The sequence below is a fragment of the Salvelinus fontinalis genome, chromosome 33 (genome assembly GCF_029448725.1).
Source record: "Salvelinus fontinalis isolate EN_2023a chromosome 33, ASM2944872v1, whole genome shotgun sequence".
Lineage (NCBI taxonomy): Eukaryota > Metazoa > Chordata > Actinopteri > Salmoniformes > Salmonidae > Salvelinus > Salvelinus fontinalis.
This window is the reverse complement of record NC_074697.1, coordinates 33246204-33261851: the sequence shown is the minus strand read 5'-3', so window position 1 is coordinate 33261851 and position 15648 is coordinate 33246204. Positions and strand designations below refer to the sequence as shown.

The following is a 15648-nucleotide window of genomic DNA, read 5'->3' as shown; positions in this document are numbered from 1 at the left end:
GCCCTTTTTGTAACCACCAAGGAAGAGTCTTGGTGGGTCCAAACTTCATCCATTTAAGAATGATGGAGGCCACTGTGTTCTTGGGGACCTTCAATGCGGCAGACATTTTTGTGGGACCTTATATAGACAGGTGTGTGCTTTTCCAAATCATGTCCAATTAATTGAATTTAAAACAGGTGGACTCCAATCAAGTTGTAGAAACATCTCAAGGATGATCAATGGTAACAGGATGCACCTAAGCTCAATTTCGAGTCTAGTGTGTAGATTGCTGAGGAATAGTTTTTCTTTAATCTATTTTAGAATAAGGCTGTAACATAACAAAATCTGGAAAAAGTCAAGGGGTCTGAATACTTAACGAAGGCACTGTATATCCCTCCAAACCACATCTCACGGCAGTACTCAGTGCCAAAATGGCCACTATTTGGTATTAGATTAAAATGTAATCTTATTTCATGCTGTAATAGTGGCATCATGCACCGCTGGACAAAGACAAGGAATCCAAGAGTCAAGAGCCACTTAGTCCAAAAACCACCTATTAGCTCCTGGGTCATTCCACCAATTAGGTGCCGTTTGAGTAAGTTAACTTGGTGAAGAAAAAAACACATTCTGTCATAAAGAGCACAAAAAACATTGTCCCATCTCAAAAAGTACTAGAGTAAGTGCCTATTAGCACCAAATAAAGTAACAGGGTTGACCGTAACGGGGTTGACGATCTTAAATCAGCCATGAATCCTCTCGTGACAGGGGGAAAGGAAGCTTGGAGGGCAGGGAGTGGCAATTGAATGCAAGCTTCACAAAAAATGTTTCTAGTCTACCTATGGGTGACAGGGTTGACATGTTATGCTTGACGCACTCTGTTTTCCACCAAAGAACAACAGAAAATGGCCAAAGAGTAGAACCAGCTGCTTTTACACTAGGATTTAACTATTAGATGTTCATGGTTTCTTTTGAAAAAAATATTTAAAAAGGAATAGTTTCACCATATTAAAACGAGAGTTCAGTTCCTGTAACAGGATTGACCTTAAAATGATGGACAGGGTTTGTTTTTTTATACCTTAAAATGAATCACTATTAACATTAAATAAATAATCATCTTAAGAAATGAGGGCTTTACAATGGCAGTAAAACATTTGAGAAATGTTGGGGTTAAGTAGGTTAAAATTTCCCAGAAGTCACAGAGAATGCAGAGGAACATGTCAAAATGCAGAATTTGGGCACTTTATCAAGTCTTCATTCATTTAAAAGAAATCAGGTTTGTAGAATTTTCTTAGTGCTGTACAATATATTAAAGGGCACTTAATTTAGTATAACAGGTTCTTAAAATTCAATATTTGGGCACAATTTCAACTTAAAATGTCAAAGGGGCGCAAAAGCCACTCATTTCCCCCCTACCGGCTAGTGCCAAGGATAAGTCCTTTATGAGAGAATATAAATAGTTTGCTGAGTGATAGGCTCTTGAAGGGATGACTGTCCCTCTTTAGCCACCATAGGACATGTGATAATGCAAATGCTTTGATGCTGCTATAGATTGGGAGGGTTCCTCAATCCATTTCTCAATCCATTCCTGGTGGAACCCCAGAAGGTGCACATTTTTGTTATAGCCCAGCATTAATAAACCTGATCTATCCGGTAACTGAGCATCAACCCTTTAGATTACCTGAATCAGGCGTGTTAGTGCTGGCGTGTTTAATGATGTTGACTTGGTTATCACTTAGAGGTGCCAGCCGGGCAGTGTCCGTCTCACCTGTGAGAGCCACTCCTCGTCCTCCTGTCCGCTGTGGTCCGACGGCAGGCTGTCGTAAGACTCGTGGCGCGTGACAGGACCCGGGCTTCCAGGGGGCACCACTGTGGACACAGAGAGAGGGAGATAGTGTTTGTTGGAGTGAGAGAGAGAAAGCGAGGGACAGACAGACAGGGAGAGAGAGAAAGAGCTCAAGTTTTTCCTGTTGGCTTGTTTCTGTGACACTTATTTAGGAGAGCAAAAGGGCATGTGTGTGCCTGAGTGTGTGAAGGAGCATGTGTAAGTGAGAGAGAACATGTGTACACACTCGTGTGTGTGAGCGAGCGTGCGTGTGTGTGTGTGTGTGAGGCCCGTCAGCGGCACAGGCAGAGAAGCACCCAGATAGACAGGGTATTAACACGCTTGAGTAAGCAGGCGTGGAGAATGAAGCTTAATGTGTAAAATCTGTCTTTTCTCCTGGCACCCCCCCAGTCCGTGGTGAATTTGTTTAATGCAGAAATGACTAATAAAGTTGTTAAGTTCTCATCTGGAGCGCACAAGGCACTGCTGTCTCTTACGCCCCCTCTCTTGCCTTTTCTCTCCCTCGCTCTCTCTCTGGGTCTCTCGTGCGTAGAGCAGGTGTTGGGAGGATTCTTAAGGAGGTGTGCTTGTCGGTTTGACTCCACACACACAGCGGCGCTGTAAAAAATACCTTGACTGACACTTCCACTGTGGAGAGGCTGCCCTTATTTTCCTAAAAGCTTGAAACACTGCTCTCACCTGCTCCGGAGAGACGGGTAGCGTGAAGGTGTGTGTGGTTCCTAGCCAGATACTTATGTTGCTCTCTAACAAAGCCTGCTTGTGTTACTTATTAAACAAAATCATTACTACTCCTCCCTCCTTCCTTCCTTCCACTCGCTCTCCCTCCTGCTCTACTCTTGCTCTCTGACCCTTGGGGGCAATAGCTGTTCCCTAATTAATTATTGATGCTTTGGAGCAGTTGCTGGCTGGGGTTACAGCGTTGTGGGGGTGGCGGGGCTTCCATTGGCCTGAGAGAGCCGGAGGGACAGACTCCTGAGTGGGGAGGCAGTGGTCATCCCCAAGGGCCAAGCCCAGACAGACCTCTGTGTGTGTGTGTGTGTGTGTGTGTGTGTGTGTGTGTGTGTGTGTGTGTGTGTGTGTGTGTGTGTGTGTGTGTGTGTGTGTGTGTGTGTGTGTGTGTGTGTGTGTGTGTGTGTGTGTGTGTGAGTGTGTGAGTGTGTGAGTGAGCGAATGCAGGGATATAGAGACAGACTGACCCCACCAAACAGTTACAGACATATCTACCAGAGTGAGTGGCTGGATAAATATATAGATAGATCAATAGACAGCCATGGGGTCTGCTGCTTTTACGGTCATCACAGACTTTCTTAACCCTTTACACTCGCTGGAATTGGCCTATATGGACACGGCTAAATTGATATGTTTCTTCCAGAAGAAATATGAAAAGCATATGCATAAGCATGGTAGCAATTGAAAGGTAAGAGTTTAAAGATGATGGGAAAATTATTAGACCAAAGTTGAGGACAACAGTTCACCTGACACAAGAATCCAAACATTACACTGCTGATTTTGTGCTTTTCACCGCTTTTCCTGGAAAATATGGGGTAGGTGCAACATAAAACAATGACAAGGGTTTGAGTGAGAGGACTAACTGGTGTCTCCAAGTGATCACAGTTCCTAAGTCATTTCAATGTATTTTTATGACTCAAAGAAAAGTCTTCAACTATAAGGTGTTTTTTTAAGCTCTCCTAGCTGTGACGTTGAGGAACTACAGCAAGCACACTTGTAGTTGTTGGGAACACAACCCTACATGCCCGCCATCCCTTTCACAATTACTGTTATTCATGCAATCCAAAAACGGACCATTATAAATCTGGGTCAGGTGGGCAAGCTTGTTCTGTTCCAACATGACTAGTTATAAAATATGATCTTAGGGCAATTCAGAGAAAAATAACATAATTTTGGTGTGCAGACAGCAGTCATGCATTCAGGAAACGTTTTTTCCCTGGCACAGCAGATGGCTATACTGGTCCACTAATACACGACTATTTAAGGCCCACTACACTACCTGTCTGAAACCGTGTACTATTTCATTAATGCAAGACGGCATATATGCTTTAGTGATAGTTGACAATTTCAACTGACTCAGGCAGAATAATATAACCATTCCTATCAAGTAGAAATATAACAAATGTATGGTGTTTACCAGGCAAATCTGATTGGTGTTATTCTTTGGAAAATACCCTGTTCTGGTAACACACCATCAAAAAACAAAAGTGATTTTAAAAATGTTCCTAAGCAATCTTAACAAGCGTGTGTCTCTGGGTTCTAAGAGGAAGTGGTGTAGTTCTGCTGATCAGAGGAGAGACACAGTGAGTGGTCTGGTCAAGGCCAGTAGCAGGAGGAAGTGGTGTAGTCCTGCTGATCAGAGGAGAGACACAGTGAGTGGTCTGGTCAAGGCCAGTAGCAGGAGGAAGTGGTGTAGTTCTGCTGATCAGAGGAGAGACACATTGAGTGGTCTGGTCAAGGCCAGTAGCAGGAGGAAGTGGTGTAGTCCTGCTGATCAGAGGAGAGACACAGTGAGTGGTCTGGTCAAGGCCAGTAGCAGGAGGAAGTGGTGTAGTCCTGCTGATCAGAGGAGAGACACAGTGAGTGGTCTGGTCAAGGCCAGTAGCAGGAGGAAGTGCAGGGATGCATCCAAAATGGCACTGGTTCCCTATATAGTGCACTGGTCAAAAGTAGTGCACTATATCGGAATATGGTGTAATTTCAGACAGTTAGTTGTCTGGTGGATGCCAGTAGCAGTAACAGCAGGTAAAGTGAGTAGACCCAGAACAAAGCAGGGCCAGGTATTGATCAGGTCTGACTGATGACCTGATCTCTGGGGAGAGATAGGACTAATGATCTGAGGTGGTCTCTCTCTCACTCACTGATTTGGGCAGTCCTTCTTGACAATTCGGCAGGCCAGTTGGGATAATGTCACTATCTGACAAGGCCGGCTTGTACAGTACTTGTCTATGGCTGATCCTCCTTTCCCACTTTTTCTTTAACAAACAGCCCAGCGGTAAAGACCAAACGGCCCAGCGGTAAAGACCAGACGGCCCAGCGGTAAAGACCAGACGGCCCAGCGGTAAAGACCAGACGGCCCAGCGGTAAAGACCAGACGGCCCAGCGGTAAAGACCAGACGGCCCAGCGGTAAAGACCAGACGGCCCAGCGGTAAAGACCAGACGGCCCAGCGGTAAAGACCAGACGGCCCAGCGGTAAAGACCAGACGGCCCAGCGGTAAAGACCAGACGGCCCAGCGGTAAAGACCAGACGGCCCAGCGGTAAAGACCAGACGGCCCAGCGGTAAAGACCAAACGGCCCAGCGGTAAAGACCAGACGGCCCAGCGGTAAAGACCAGACGGCCCAGCGGTAAAGACCAGACAGCCCAGCGGTAAAGACCAGACGGCCCAGCGGTAAAGACCAGACGGCCCAGCGGTAAAGACCAGACGGCCCAGCGGTAAAGACCAGACGGCCCAGCGGTAAAGACCAGACGGCCCAGCGGTAAAGACCAGACGGCCCAGCGGTAAAGACCAGACGGCCCAGCGGTAAAGACCAGACGGCCCAGCGGTAAAGACCAGACGGCCCAGCGGTAAAGACCAGACGGCCCAGCGGTAAAGACCAAACGGCCCAGCGGTAAAGACCAGACGGCCCAGCGGTAAAGACCAGACGGCCCAGCGGTAAAGACCAGACAGCCCAGCGGTAAAGACCAGACAGCCTAGCGGTAAAGACCAGACAGCCCAGCGGTAAAGACCAGACGGCCCAGCGGTAAAGACCAGACAGCCCAGCGGTAAAGACCAGACGGCCCAGCGGTAAAGACCAGACGGCCCAGCGGTAAAGACCAGACGGCCCAGCGGTAAAGACCAGACAGCCCAGCGGTAAAGACCAGACGGCCCAGCGGTAAAGACCAGACGGCCCAGCGGTAAAGACCAGACAGCCCAGCGGTAAAGACCAGACAGCCTAGCGGTAAAGACCAGACAGCCCAGCGGTAAAGACCAGACGGCCCAGCGGTAAAGACCAGACAGCCCAGCGGTAAAGACCAGACGGCCCAGCGGTAAAGACCAGACGGCCCAGCGGTAAAGACCAGACGGCCCAGCGGTAAAGACCAGACAGCCCAGCGGTAAAGACCAGACGGCCCAGCGGTAAAGACCAGACAGCCCAGCGGTAAAGACCAGACAGCCCAGCGGTAAAGACCAGCTTCCGCTGGCCTTGGAAGTCTCTCACACCAATTAGCGGATATTTACAAGGCCGTGGCGCGTCGTCATGGTAGAAGGCCCAGGAGACAGCCAGCCTCCACAGTTACTACATTATGAAAGGAATCTAGGGGCTAAACTTTATTTTAGTATTCTTATCTTTTATTATTTCTTATTGTTGTTGCATCAACTTGTACATACGACTAATAAAACTTGAAACTAGGGGGGAGGCCAGGGCCAAAAAGCACCAGCGCAGCCACCACTGAAGTGCCCAGCCTACTCAGAGGAGCCAGCCAGAAGATCAGGGAGGTAAATTATTCACGCCATGTTTGCCTCGGCGAAGTCTTGCGGCCGGGGAAGAGGTGTCTGAACACACAAGAAAGACAGCTATATGAATACAGCCCCCACGCTTCAAAAAACGTCAAGACCACAGGGGGGAAAATATGGCCAAAATCTCAAGAATGAATGCTGCAAATGAGGAAGGAAAAAAGCCTCACATTCGTCAATCGTGTGGTGGTGTTATTCTAAGGGATCCGACCACAGGTTTAAATCTACTCAGACACCTCAGGGCAACACAAATTGGCCCCATTTATTCACATTGGGCCTTTTAGAATGAAAAGGGTCTCTGTTTCTCCTAACTCGCTGGCTGAGCCATTCACATAACAGTGACGATTCCCTGAGCCATCAAAGCTGGATGGAGACAGCATTTATGAGGCCAGCACGTCATCCTCATATCGCACTGTCTCTCTGTGTCATGTGTCCATGTCTGTGAGTGAGTGAGTGTGTGTGTGTCCATGTCTGTGAGTGAGTGTGTGTCCATGTCTGTGAGTGAGTGTGTGTGTGTGTGTCTGTCTGCGAGTGAGTATGTGTATGTGTGTTTGTGTGTCTGTCTGCGAGTGAGTGTGTGTGTGTGTGTTTGTGTGTGTGTTTGTGTGTCTGCGAGTGTGTGTGTGTGTGTGTGTGTCTGCGAGTGTGTGTGTGTGTGTGTCTGCGAGTGAGTGTGTGTGTGTGTGTGTGTCTGCGAGTGAGTGTGTGTGTGTGTGTGAGTGTGTGTGTGTGTTTTGTGTGTCTGCGAGGGAGTGTGTGTGTTTTGTGTGTCTGCGAGGGAGTGTGTGTGTTTTGTGTGTCTGCGAGGGAGTGTGTGTGTTTTGTGTGTCTGCGAGTGAGTGTGTGTGTTTTGTGTGTCTGCGAGTGAGTGTGTGTGTTTTGTGTGTCTGCGAGTGAGTGTGTGTGTTTTGTGTGTCTGCGAGGGAGTGTGTGTGTGTTTGTGTGTCTGTCTGCGAGTGAGTGTGTGTGTGTGTGTTTGTGTGTCTGCGAGTGAGTGTGTGTGTGTGTGTTTGTGTGTCTGCGAGTGTGTGTGTGTGTGTGTGTTTGTGTGTCTGCGAGTGTGTGTGTGTGTGTGTCTGCGAGTGAGTGTGTGTGTGTGTGTGTGTGTTTGTGTGTCTGCGAGTGAGTGTGTGTGTGTGTGAGTGAGTGTGTGTGTTTTGTGTGTCTGCGAGGGAGTGTGTGTGTTTTGTGTGTCTGCGAGGGAGTGTGTGTGTTTTGTGTGTCTGCGAGGGAGTGTGTGTGTTTTGTGTGTCTGCGAGGGAGTGTGTGTGTTTTGTGTGTCTGCGAGGGAGTGTGTGTGTTTTGTGTGTCTGCGAGGGAGTGTGTGTGTTTTGTGTGTCTGCGAGTGAGTGTGTGTGTTTTGTGTGTCTGCGAGTGTGTGTGTGTGTGTGTGTGTGTGTGTGTGTGTGTGTCTGCGAGTGAGTGTGTGTGTGTGTGTGTGTCTGCGAGTGAGTGTGTGTGTGTGTGTGTGTGTGTGTGTCTGCGAGTGAGTGTGTGTGTGTGTGTGTGTCTGCGAGTGAGTGTGTGTGTGTGTGTGTGTGTGTGTGTGTGTGTGTGTGTGTGTCTACGAGGGAGTGTGTGTGTGTGTGTGTGTGTGTGTGTGTGTGTGTGTGTGTGTCTGCGAGGGAGTGGGTGTGTGTGTGTGTGTCTGCGAGGGAGTGGGTGTGTGTGTGTGTGTGTCTGCGAGGGAGTGGGTGTGTGTGTGTGTGTGTGTCTGCGAGGGAGTGGGTGTGTGTGTGTGTGTGTGTCTGCGAGGGAGTGGGTGTGTGTGTGTGTGTGTGTGTGTGTCTGCGAGGGAGTGGGTGTGTGTGTGTGTGTGTGTGTGTCTGCGAGTGAGTGGGTGTGTGTGTGTGTGTGTGTGTCTGCGAGGGAGTGGGTGTGTGTGTGTGTGTGTGTCTGCGAGGGAGTGGGTGTGTGTGTGTGTGTCTGCGAGGGAGTGTGTGTGTTTTGTGTGTCTGCGAGGGAGTGGGTGTGTTTTGTGTGTCTGCGAGTGAGTGGGTGTGTTTTGTGTGTCTGCGAGTGAGTGTGTGTGTTTTGTGTGTCTGCGAGTGAGTGTGTGTGTTTTGTGTGTCTGCGAGTGAGTGTGTGTGTTTTGTGTGTCTGCGAGTGAGTGTGTGTGTTTTGTGTGTCAGCGAGTGAGTGTGTGTGTTTTGTGTGTCTGCGAGTGAGTGTGTGTGTTTTGTGTGTCTGCGAGGGAGTGTGTGTGTTTTGTGTGTCTGCGAGGGAGTGTGTGTGTTTTGTGTGTCTGCGAGGGAGTGTGTGTGTTTTGTGTGTCTGCGAGGGAGTGTGTGTGTTTTGTGTGTCTGCGAGGGAGTGGGTGTGTTTTGTGTGTCTGCGAGGGAGTGGGTGTGTTTTGTGTGTCTGCGAGGGAGTGGGTGTGTTTTGTGTGTCTGCGAGGGAGTGGGTGTGTGTGTGTGTCTGCGAGGGAGTGGGTGTGTGTGTGTGTGTGTGTGTCTGCGAGGGAGTGGGTGTGTGTGTGTGTGTGTGTGTCTGCGAGGGAGTGGGTGTGTGTGTGTGTGTGTGTCTGCGAAGGAGTGGGTGTGTGTGTGTGTGTGTGTCTGCGAGGGAGTGTGTGTGTGTGTGTGTCTGCGAGGGAGTGGGTGTGTTTTGTGTGTCTGCGAGGGAGTGGGTGTGTTTTGTGTGTCTGCGAGGGAGTGGGTGTGTTTTGTGTGTCTGCGAGTGAGTGGGTGTGTTTTGTGTGTCTGCGAGTGAGTGGGTGTGTTTTGTGTGTCTGCGAGTGAGTGTGTGTGTTTTGTGTGTCTGCGAGTGAGTGTGTGTGTTTTGTGTGTCTGCGAGGGAGTGTGTGTGTTTTGTGTGTCTGCGAGGGAGTGTGTGTGTTTTGTGTGTCTGCGAGGGAGTGTGTGTGTTTTGTGTGTCTGCGAGGGAGTGTGTGTGTTTTGTGTGTCTGCGAGGGAGTGTGTGTGTTTTGTGTGTCTGCGAGGGAGTGTGTGTGTTTTGTGTGTCTGCGAGGGAGTGTGTGTGTTTTGTGTGTCTGCGAGGGAGTGTGTGTGTTTTGTGTGTCTGCGAGGGAGTGTGTGTGTTTTGTGTGTCTGCGAGGGAGTGTGTGTGTTTTGTGTGTCTGCGAGGGAGTGTGTGTGTTTTGTGTGTCTGAGAGGGAGTGTGTGTGTTTTGTGTGTCTGCGAGGGAGTGTGTGTGTTTTGTGTGTCTGCGAGGGAGTGTGTGTGTTTTGTGTGTCTGCGAGTGAGTGTGTGTGTTTTGTGTGTCTGCGAGTGAGTGTGTGTGTTTTGTGTGTCTGCGAGTGAGTGTGTGTGTTTTGTGTGTCTGCGAGTGAGTGTGTGTGTTTTGTGTGTCTGCGAGTGAGTGTGTGTGTTTTGTGTGTCTGCGAGTGAGTGTGTGTGTTTTGTGTGTCTGCGAGTGAGTGTGTGTGTTTTGTGTGTCTGCGAGTGAGTGTGTGTGTTTTGTGTGTCTGCGAGTGAGTGTGTGTGTTTTGTGTGTCTGCGAGTGAGTGTGTGTGTTTTGTGTGTCTGCGAGTGAGTGTGTGTGTTTTGTGTGTCTGCGAGTGAGTGTGTGTGTTTTGTGTGTCTGCGAGTGAGTGTGTGTGTTTTGTGTGTCTGCGAGTGAGTGTGTGTGTTTTGTGTGTCTGCGAGTGAGTGTGTGTGTTTTGTGTGTCTGCGAGTGAGTGTGTGTGTTTTGTGTGTCTGCGAGTGAGTGTGTGTGTTTTGTGTGTCTGCGAGTGAGTGTGTGTGTTTTGTGTGTCTGCGAGTGAGTGTGTGTGTTTTGTGTGTCTGCGAGTGAGTGTGTGTGTTTTGTGTGTCTGCGAGTGAGTGTGTGTGTTTTGTGTGTCTGCGAGTGAGTGTGTGTGTTTGTGTGTCTGCGAGTGAGTGTGTGTGTTTTGTGTGTCTGCGAGTGAGTGTGTGTGTTTTGTGTGTCTGCGAGTGAGTGTGTGTGTTTTGTGTGTCTGCGAGTGAGTGAGTGAGTGTTTTGTGTGTCTGCGAGTGAGTGAGTGAGTGTTTTGTGTGTCTGCGAGTGAGTGAGTGAGTGTTTTGTGTGTCTGCGAGTGAGTGAGTGAGTGTTTTGTGTGTCTGCGAGTGAGTGAGTGAGTGTTTTGTGTGTCTGCGAGTGAGTGAGTGAGTGTTTTGTGTGTCTGCGAGTGAGTGAGTGAGTGTTTTGTGTGTCTGCGAGTGAGTGAGTGTTTTGTGTGTCTGCGAGTGAGTGAGTGTTTTGTGTGTCTGCGAGTGAGTGTGTGTGTTTTGTGTGTCTGCGAGTGAGTGAGTGTTTTGTGTGTCTGCGAGTGAGTGAGTGTTTTGTGTGTCTGCGAGTGAGTGTGTGTTTTGTGTGTCTGCGAGTGTCTGTCTGTGTGTCTGCGAGTGTCTGTCTGTGTGTCTGCGAGTGTCTGTCTGTGTGTCTGCGAGTGTCTGTCTGTGTGTCTGCGAGTGTCTGTCTGTGTGTCTGCGAGTGTCTGTCTGTCTGTCTGCGAGTGTCTGTCTGTCTGTCTGCGAGTGTCTGTCTGTCTGTCTGCGAGTGTCTGTCTGTCTGTCTGCGAGTGTCTGTCTGTCTGTCTGCGAGTGTCTGTCTGTCTGTCTGCGAGTGTCTGTCTGTCTGTCTGCGAGTGTCTGTCTGTCTGTCTGCGAGTGTCTGTCTGTCTGTCTGCGAGTGTCTGTCTGTCTGTCTGCGAGTGTCTGTCTGTCTGTCTGCGAGTGTCTGTCTGTCTGTCTGCGAGTGTCTGTCTGTCTGTCTGCGAGTGTCTGTCTGTCTGTCTGCGAGTGTCTGTCTGTCTGCGAGCGTCTGTCTGCGAGCGTCTGTCTGCGAGAGTCTGTCTGCGAGAGTCTGTCTGCGAGAGTCTGTCTGCGAGAGTCTGTCTGCCTCTCTGTGTGTGTGTGTGTGTGTGTGTGTGTGTGTGTGTGTGTACCTCTCTCTCTCTGTCTCTTATCATCCCCAGCAGTGTAGTGGAGTTGCTGTTTACCAGGCTGTGGCAGAGCAGAGCGAGCCCAGAGCGGTGCTAGTGGGGTGGGCAGACGGACAGGTAGAGATAGTGACCATGAACTGGCGCCACCGCTGCTTTTAATCACCAGCCTGCGAGGCTCCTCTCTGAGCTCCATCCCTCCACAGCAACATGCATTTTTAATCACACCGGTCATCCAATATAGAGACAGCAGCAGCTGTCAATCACACACCATGTAAACACTCTAACCCCATGCTCTAGAAGGTTGTGGAACCCAGCTAGGTCCCTGAATACACACTAATTTGCAGATCTAAAAAAGGTACCAGTGATTTATCATACCCCCCTGCCTCGCTCCCTCCCTCTCTCCATATTTCTCTTTGCGACCTCTCTTTCATCTCCTCCATGTCTCTCAATTTCTCTGTTTTCTTCGCTTCCCTATCCCTTCCTTCTCCCGTCACTCACTCCTTCTGCTTGTTGACATTTGGGGTAGTATCTACTACGTAAACTAGACCCTGATAGTGAAGTTTGTATTGGAGCAGGGTGGAGAGCAGCAGCTTCTCCCTACATAAACTCTCATCTTTACACACCACTGGAGAAGGACAACAAGAGCCAACAGTGTGTGTTCTGTTGTGTGGCTGAGTATAATGCATCCCCGGGTCAGATTGCGCCCCCCCCCCCCCCCCAACCCCCCCCCCCCCCCCCCCGGATCACTTCATCTCTGCCCAGCCATCCGCTGGTGAGCGGAGTGGACGCACAGTGTTATGAAACAGAACGGGTGCAACGCGGAGGAATGAAAGGTGGCACTCCGTGAGCCGTAGCAGCATGCAGAAAACGCCCGGGGGTGGAGCGGAGCAATGGGTAGAAGTACAAGACGGCAAATTAAGTGAGTGCATATTGTATTGACCTGGGTGTGTGAGCTTGACAGGGTTGGTGCTGCTCAGCTGGCAGGAGGAACGGGGGCGAGGGAGAGACAGACAAGGTGGGGCGGGCGGGCGGTGATATTTTGGACATCACTAATTGGAACTAAATGTGAGAGAGCACTGAGACTAAATCATTGTGCCCTCTGTCTGGCCCATTGTGCCCTCTGTCTGGCCCATTGTGCCCTCTCACAGGACCAAGTCACACTAAACCCAGCGCCGATGCCCGCTGCCGGCCCGTCACACCAACTTGACTTCATCGCTCTGATGAAGACACTAGAAAGGACTATTAGAACTCATTTGAGAAAATATCCTACCCGCTCAGCCCTGAGCACTGGGAGAATGTCTACCTCCCAAATGGCACCCTATTCCCTATAGTGCACTACTGTTGACCATAGGACGCAGGTCAAAAGTAGTACACTAAGTAGGGAATAGGGTGCCATTTGGGAGGCTACCCAATTTAGCGTAGAATAGAGGAGACAGAAGAACAGGCACACGGGAGGAGAAGGGGATTTGCCCCAACGGCACTTCAGGAGATAATTACTGATGTATGTTTATGATTATGCAGCTAATGCAACAACGCACACTTATAACAGAGGATAAGTTAAATGTGTGGCCATCCGTGTACACTCTGCCCTCCAGAGTCGCCCTCCTCTTCCCTCTGCCATCTCCAGCCTCCGCAGCCTGTCACATATCAAACTGAAGTGCTCGGTGCTCTTTGTATTTGTTACTGAGTTAGGAGGAGTTGAGGCTGGCTAATCGGCTTCATTTGAATGAGTTGAGTGGAGTTGGTTGAGCTGTTAGCGTTGTCATGCTGCCTTGTCCAGAGGAGGCAGACACAGAGACACACAGTGACAAAGACTTGATGGAAAGCGCCGTACAGACGGAACGGATGAAAAGCTGATAGTTTGTGTGATAAGAGATCTGAGGCACGACTCAGGTGGACTGATGTCTGATCTCCACTGAGGGTTTTAAGAGGGAACAGGGAAGTAATGGAGGAGGACTGAAACGGTCCTCCTCTCAGCATGTCACCAATAAGAGGGTGAAGACAATCTCCCACTGAGAACAATCAGTAGGAATCAGCTCTGGCACCGGACTAATGGCGCTTGGTGCACACACACGTACAAATAGTACATATACACACACACAGTGTATACCACTTACATCCAGCCAGGAGGTATTGGTAACACTGCACCAGGTCAGATGCCAGCACCAGAGGGTGGTTGGAGAGAAAGGGAGGCTGCAGCTCATTCCACAGTGGAGTCCTGTAACAACCAAACACAACACAGGAGAGAAACACACAGTCAATTACAGAGAACATCTCAGGATCTCTCCCAAATGGCACCCTATTCCCAATGTAGTGCACTACTGTATAAATCACATACAGTAATATATTGTGCAGTTATACAGTAATGTATGTAAATCTTCATAACATGAACCACAGCTTAGCAGAGGGGGGGGAAACGGAGGGTGTGTGTGTGTGTGTGTGTGTGTGTGTGTGTGTGTGTGTGTGTGTGTGTGTGTGTGTGTGTGTTAGGAAGGGTCAGTTACCTGGCCAGGCTCCAGCAGGCCCGTGGACATGTGTTGAGCTCCAGGGGTGTGTCATCGCTGATCTTCTGGGCTGTGCTGATTGGCCGAGGCTCCAGGACATGCTCCACTAGGGTGCCATAGCAACTGAGGATATAGAGGGACTCCACCACTGACCGGCTGGACTGATCTGAGGAACAGGGGAGGTCAACAGGTCAACGTTACAAAGTAAGAGGAGCATGTTGTTGTGACATTGCTAAGTGTTTTGTCTACTTCGCCCAGCATCTCCCTGAGTGGGTTTGTACTTCCTTGACCTTAATGTTGGGTCTACACAGGGGGCTAAGAGGGGTCAACACACAGATCCAAGGCAAATGGTATTTACGATTCTCACAGATTTTAAACTTCTACATTTTGCCAAATTAAAACGAAATGAAAGTGTTTTAGCGTGATGGTGGTTTTGGGGGTAACAGCTAGGATACTAATGACCTAGTGGGATATCTAATGATAAACATAATGGTACAAAGCCAAAGCAACCCCTCCTTACCTTTCTCTCTCTTCATGTTGGGGTTGGTCATGTACCAGGAGCGTGAGGCAGCAAAGACAGCAGCCACACAGAACTCTCCTCCACAAGACTTACTGGGGGAGATCTGGGGGGGAGGCTTGGCTTTGCTGCAGGAGAAAGAGCGAAAGAGAGAGGGGGTGAGTGGGTAGGAGAACACAGCTGAGGGGACACAGGGTACTCCTCTTGGGGAAAATAAAGGCTGGCGGTTTGAGTTGTTAGATGAACTAAAGCTGCAGTTAAAGAATGAGAGAATAATGCCCAATCTGGTTTGAGATATTCAAGTTCAAACACTGCCACATCTGTGAACAAAGAACAAGCCAAGCTTTTAATACAATTACACTTCATGCGATTTAACAAAATAAAGAGATGAGCATGACTTAAAATGAAGTGCATTGGTAGCAAAAAAAAAATAGAAGACAGAAATCTTTTTTGCTCTGAATTGTCTCCAATTTCACTGTGCCGGTGTTTGGACAAATGATTTATGTATTGGTCTCTACCATTCAGCCAATTAAAAACAGCATTAGACATAATACAGGATATTTCCTCCCGTAACGTGTGTCTCTGTCTGATTATTCCCATGCCAGTAGATCAGCTCTGTAGAGGATGTCTATGGTATTTTAAAGCCTGTGCTGCTGGTTGATGACGTCCTTCCTTTTGTCATGAAGCATGTCATGTACACTGAAACCACTACAGGCTGGCCTGACCATTGACTGTACTGAGGACTGGGTTTGTCCACACAGGCCAATACCCACACGCCGGAAAACACACACATGAATAGAAATGAGTTTCAGCGAATACCCGAGGATGCCATAATGATTATCACTTGCTTGAACATGAGTCTCGAATGCTGCTAGTCTTCCAGCTGCTTCCCCTAGTCTCACTTTGAGTTAGCCGTTTGAGAGAATTTACTGGGAGTTATTGGATTATTCAGACATGTCACGACCGTTTGGATGAAAGCCAACACAGGAAAGGAAAGGTTCAGTATGGTGATACGGCTGCATATGCTTGTGATGGGAGAACAGTAGCGGAGCGGCCTGGTATTATTGTCCAGCTCTATAACCCAGGTGGACAGTAAAACCCCCGGCCTGGTATTATTGTCCAGCTCTATAACCCAGGTGGACAGTAAAACCCCCGGCCTGGTATTATTGTCCAGCTCTATAACCGAGGTGGACAGTAAAACCCCCGGCCTGGTATTATTGTCCAGCTCTATAACCGAGGTGGACAGTAAAACCCCCGGCCTGGTATTATTGTCCAGCTCTATAACCGAGGTGGACAGTAAAACCCCCGGCCTGGTATTATTGTCCAGCTCTATAACCGAGGTGGACAGTAAAACCCCCGGCCTGGTATTATTGTCCAGCTCTATAACCGAGGTGGACAGTAAAACCCCCGGCCTGGTATTATTGTCCAGCTCTA

The 15648-nt window shown here is 49.1% G+C and overlaps 1 protein-coding gene across 4 annotated transcripts in view; it reads right to left on the bottom strand.

Moving 5' to 3' along the window:
* Positions 1 to 15648, bottom strand: part of LOC129832081 (BCAS3 microtubule associated cell migration factor-like) — a 326378-nt gene that overhangs the window by 184563 nt on the left and 126167 nt on the right. For all 4 annotated transcript variants that reach the window (XM_055895829.1, XM_055895830.1, XM_055895832.1 and 1 more), the window contains 4 exons: positions 14218 to 14342; positions 13698 to 13863; positions 13311 to 13411; positions 1745 to 1845 (listed from right to left, as the gene is read on the bottom strand). In XM_055895829.1, coding sequence (XP_055751804.1) covers positions 1745 to 1845; positions 13311 to 13411; positions 13698 to 13863; positions 14218 to 14342 — 493 coding nt within the window. The remainder of the gene's footprint in view (positions 1 to 1744; positions 1846 to 13310; positions 13412 to 13697; positions 13864 to 14217; positions 14343 to 15648) is intronic.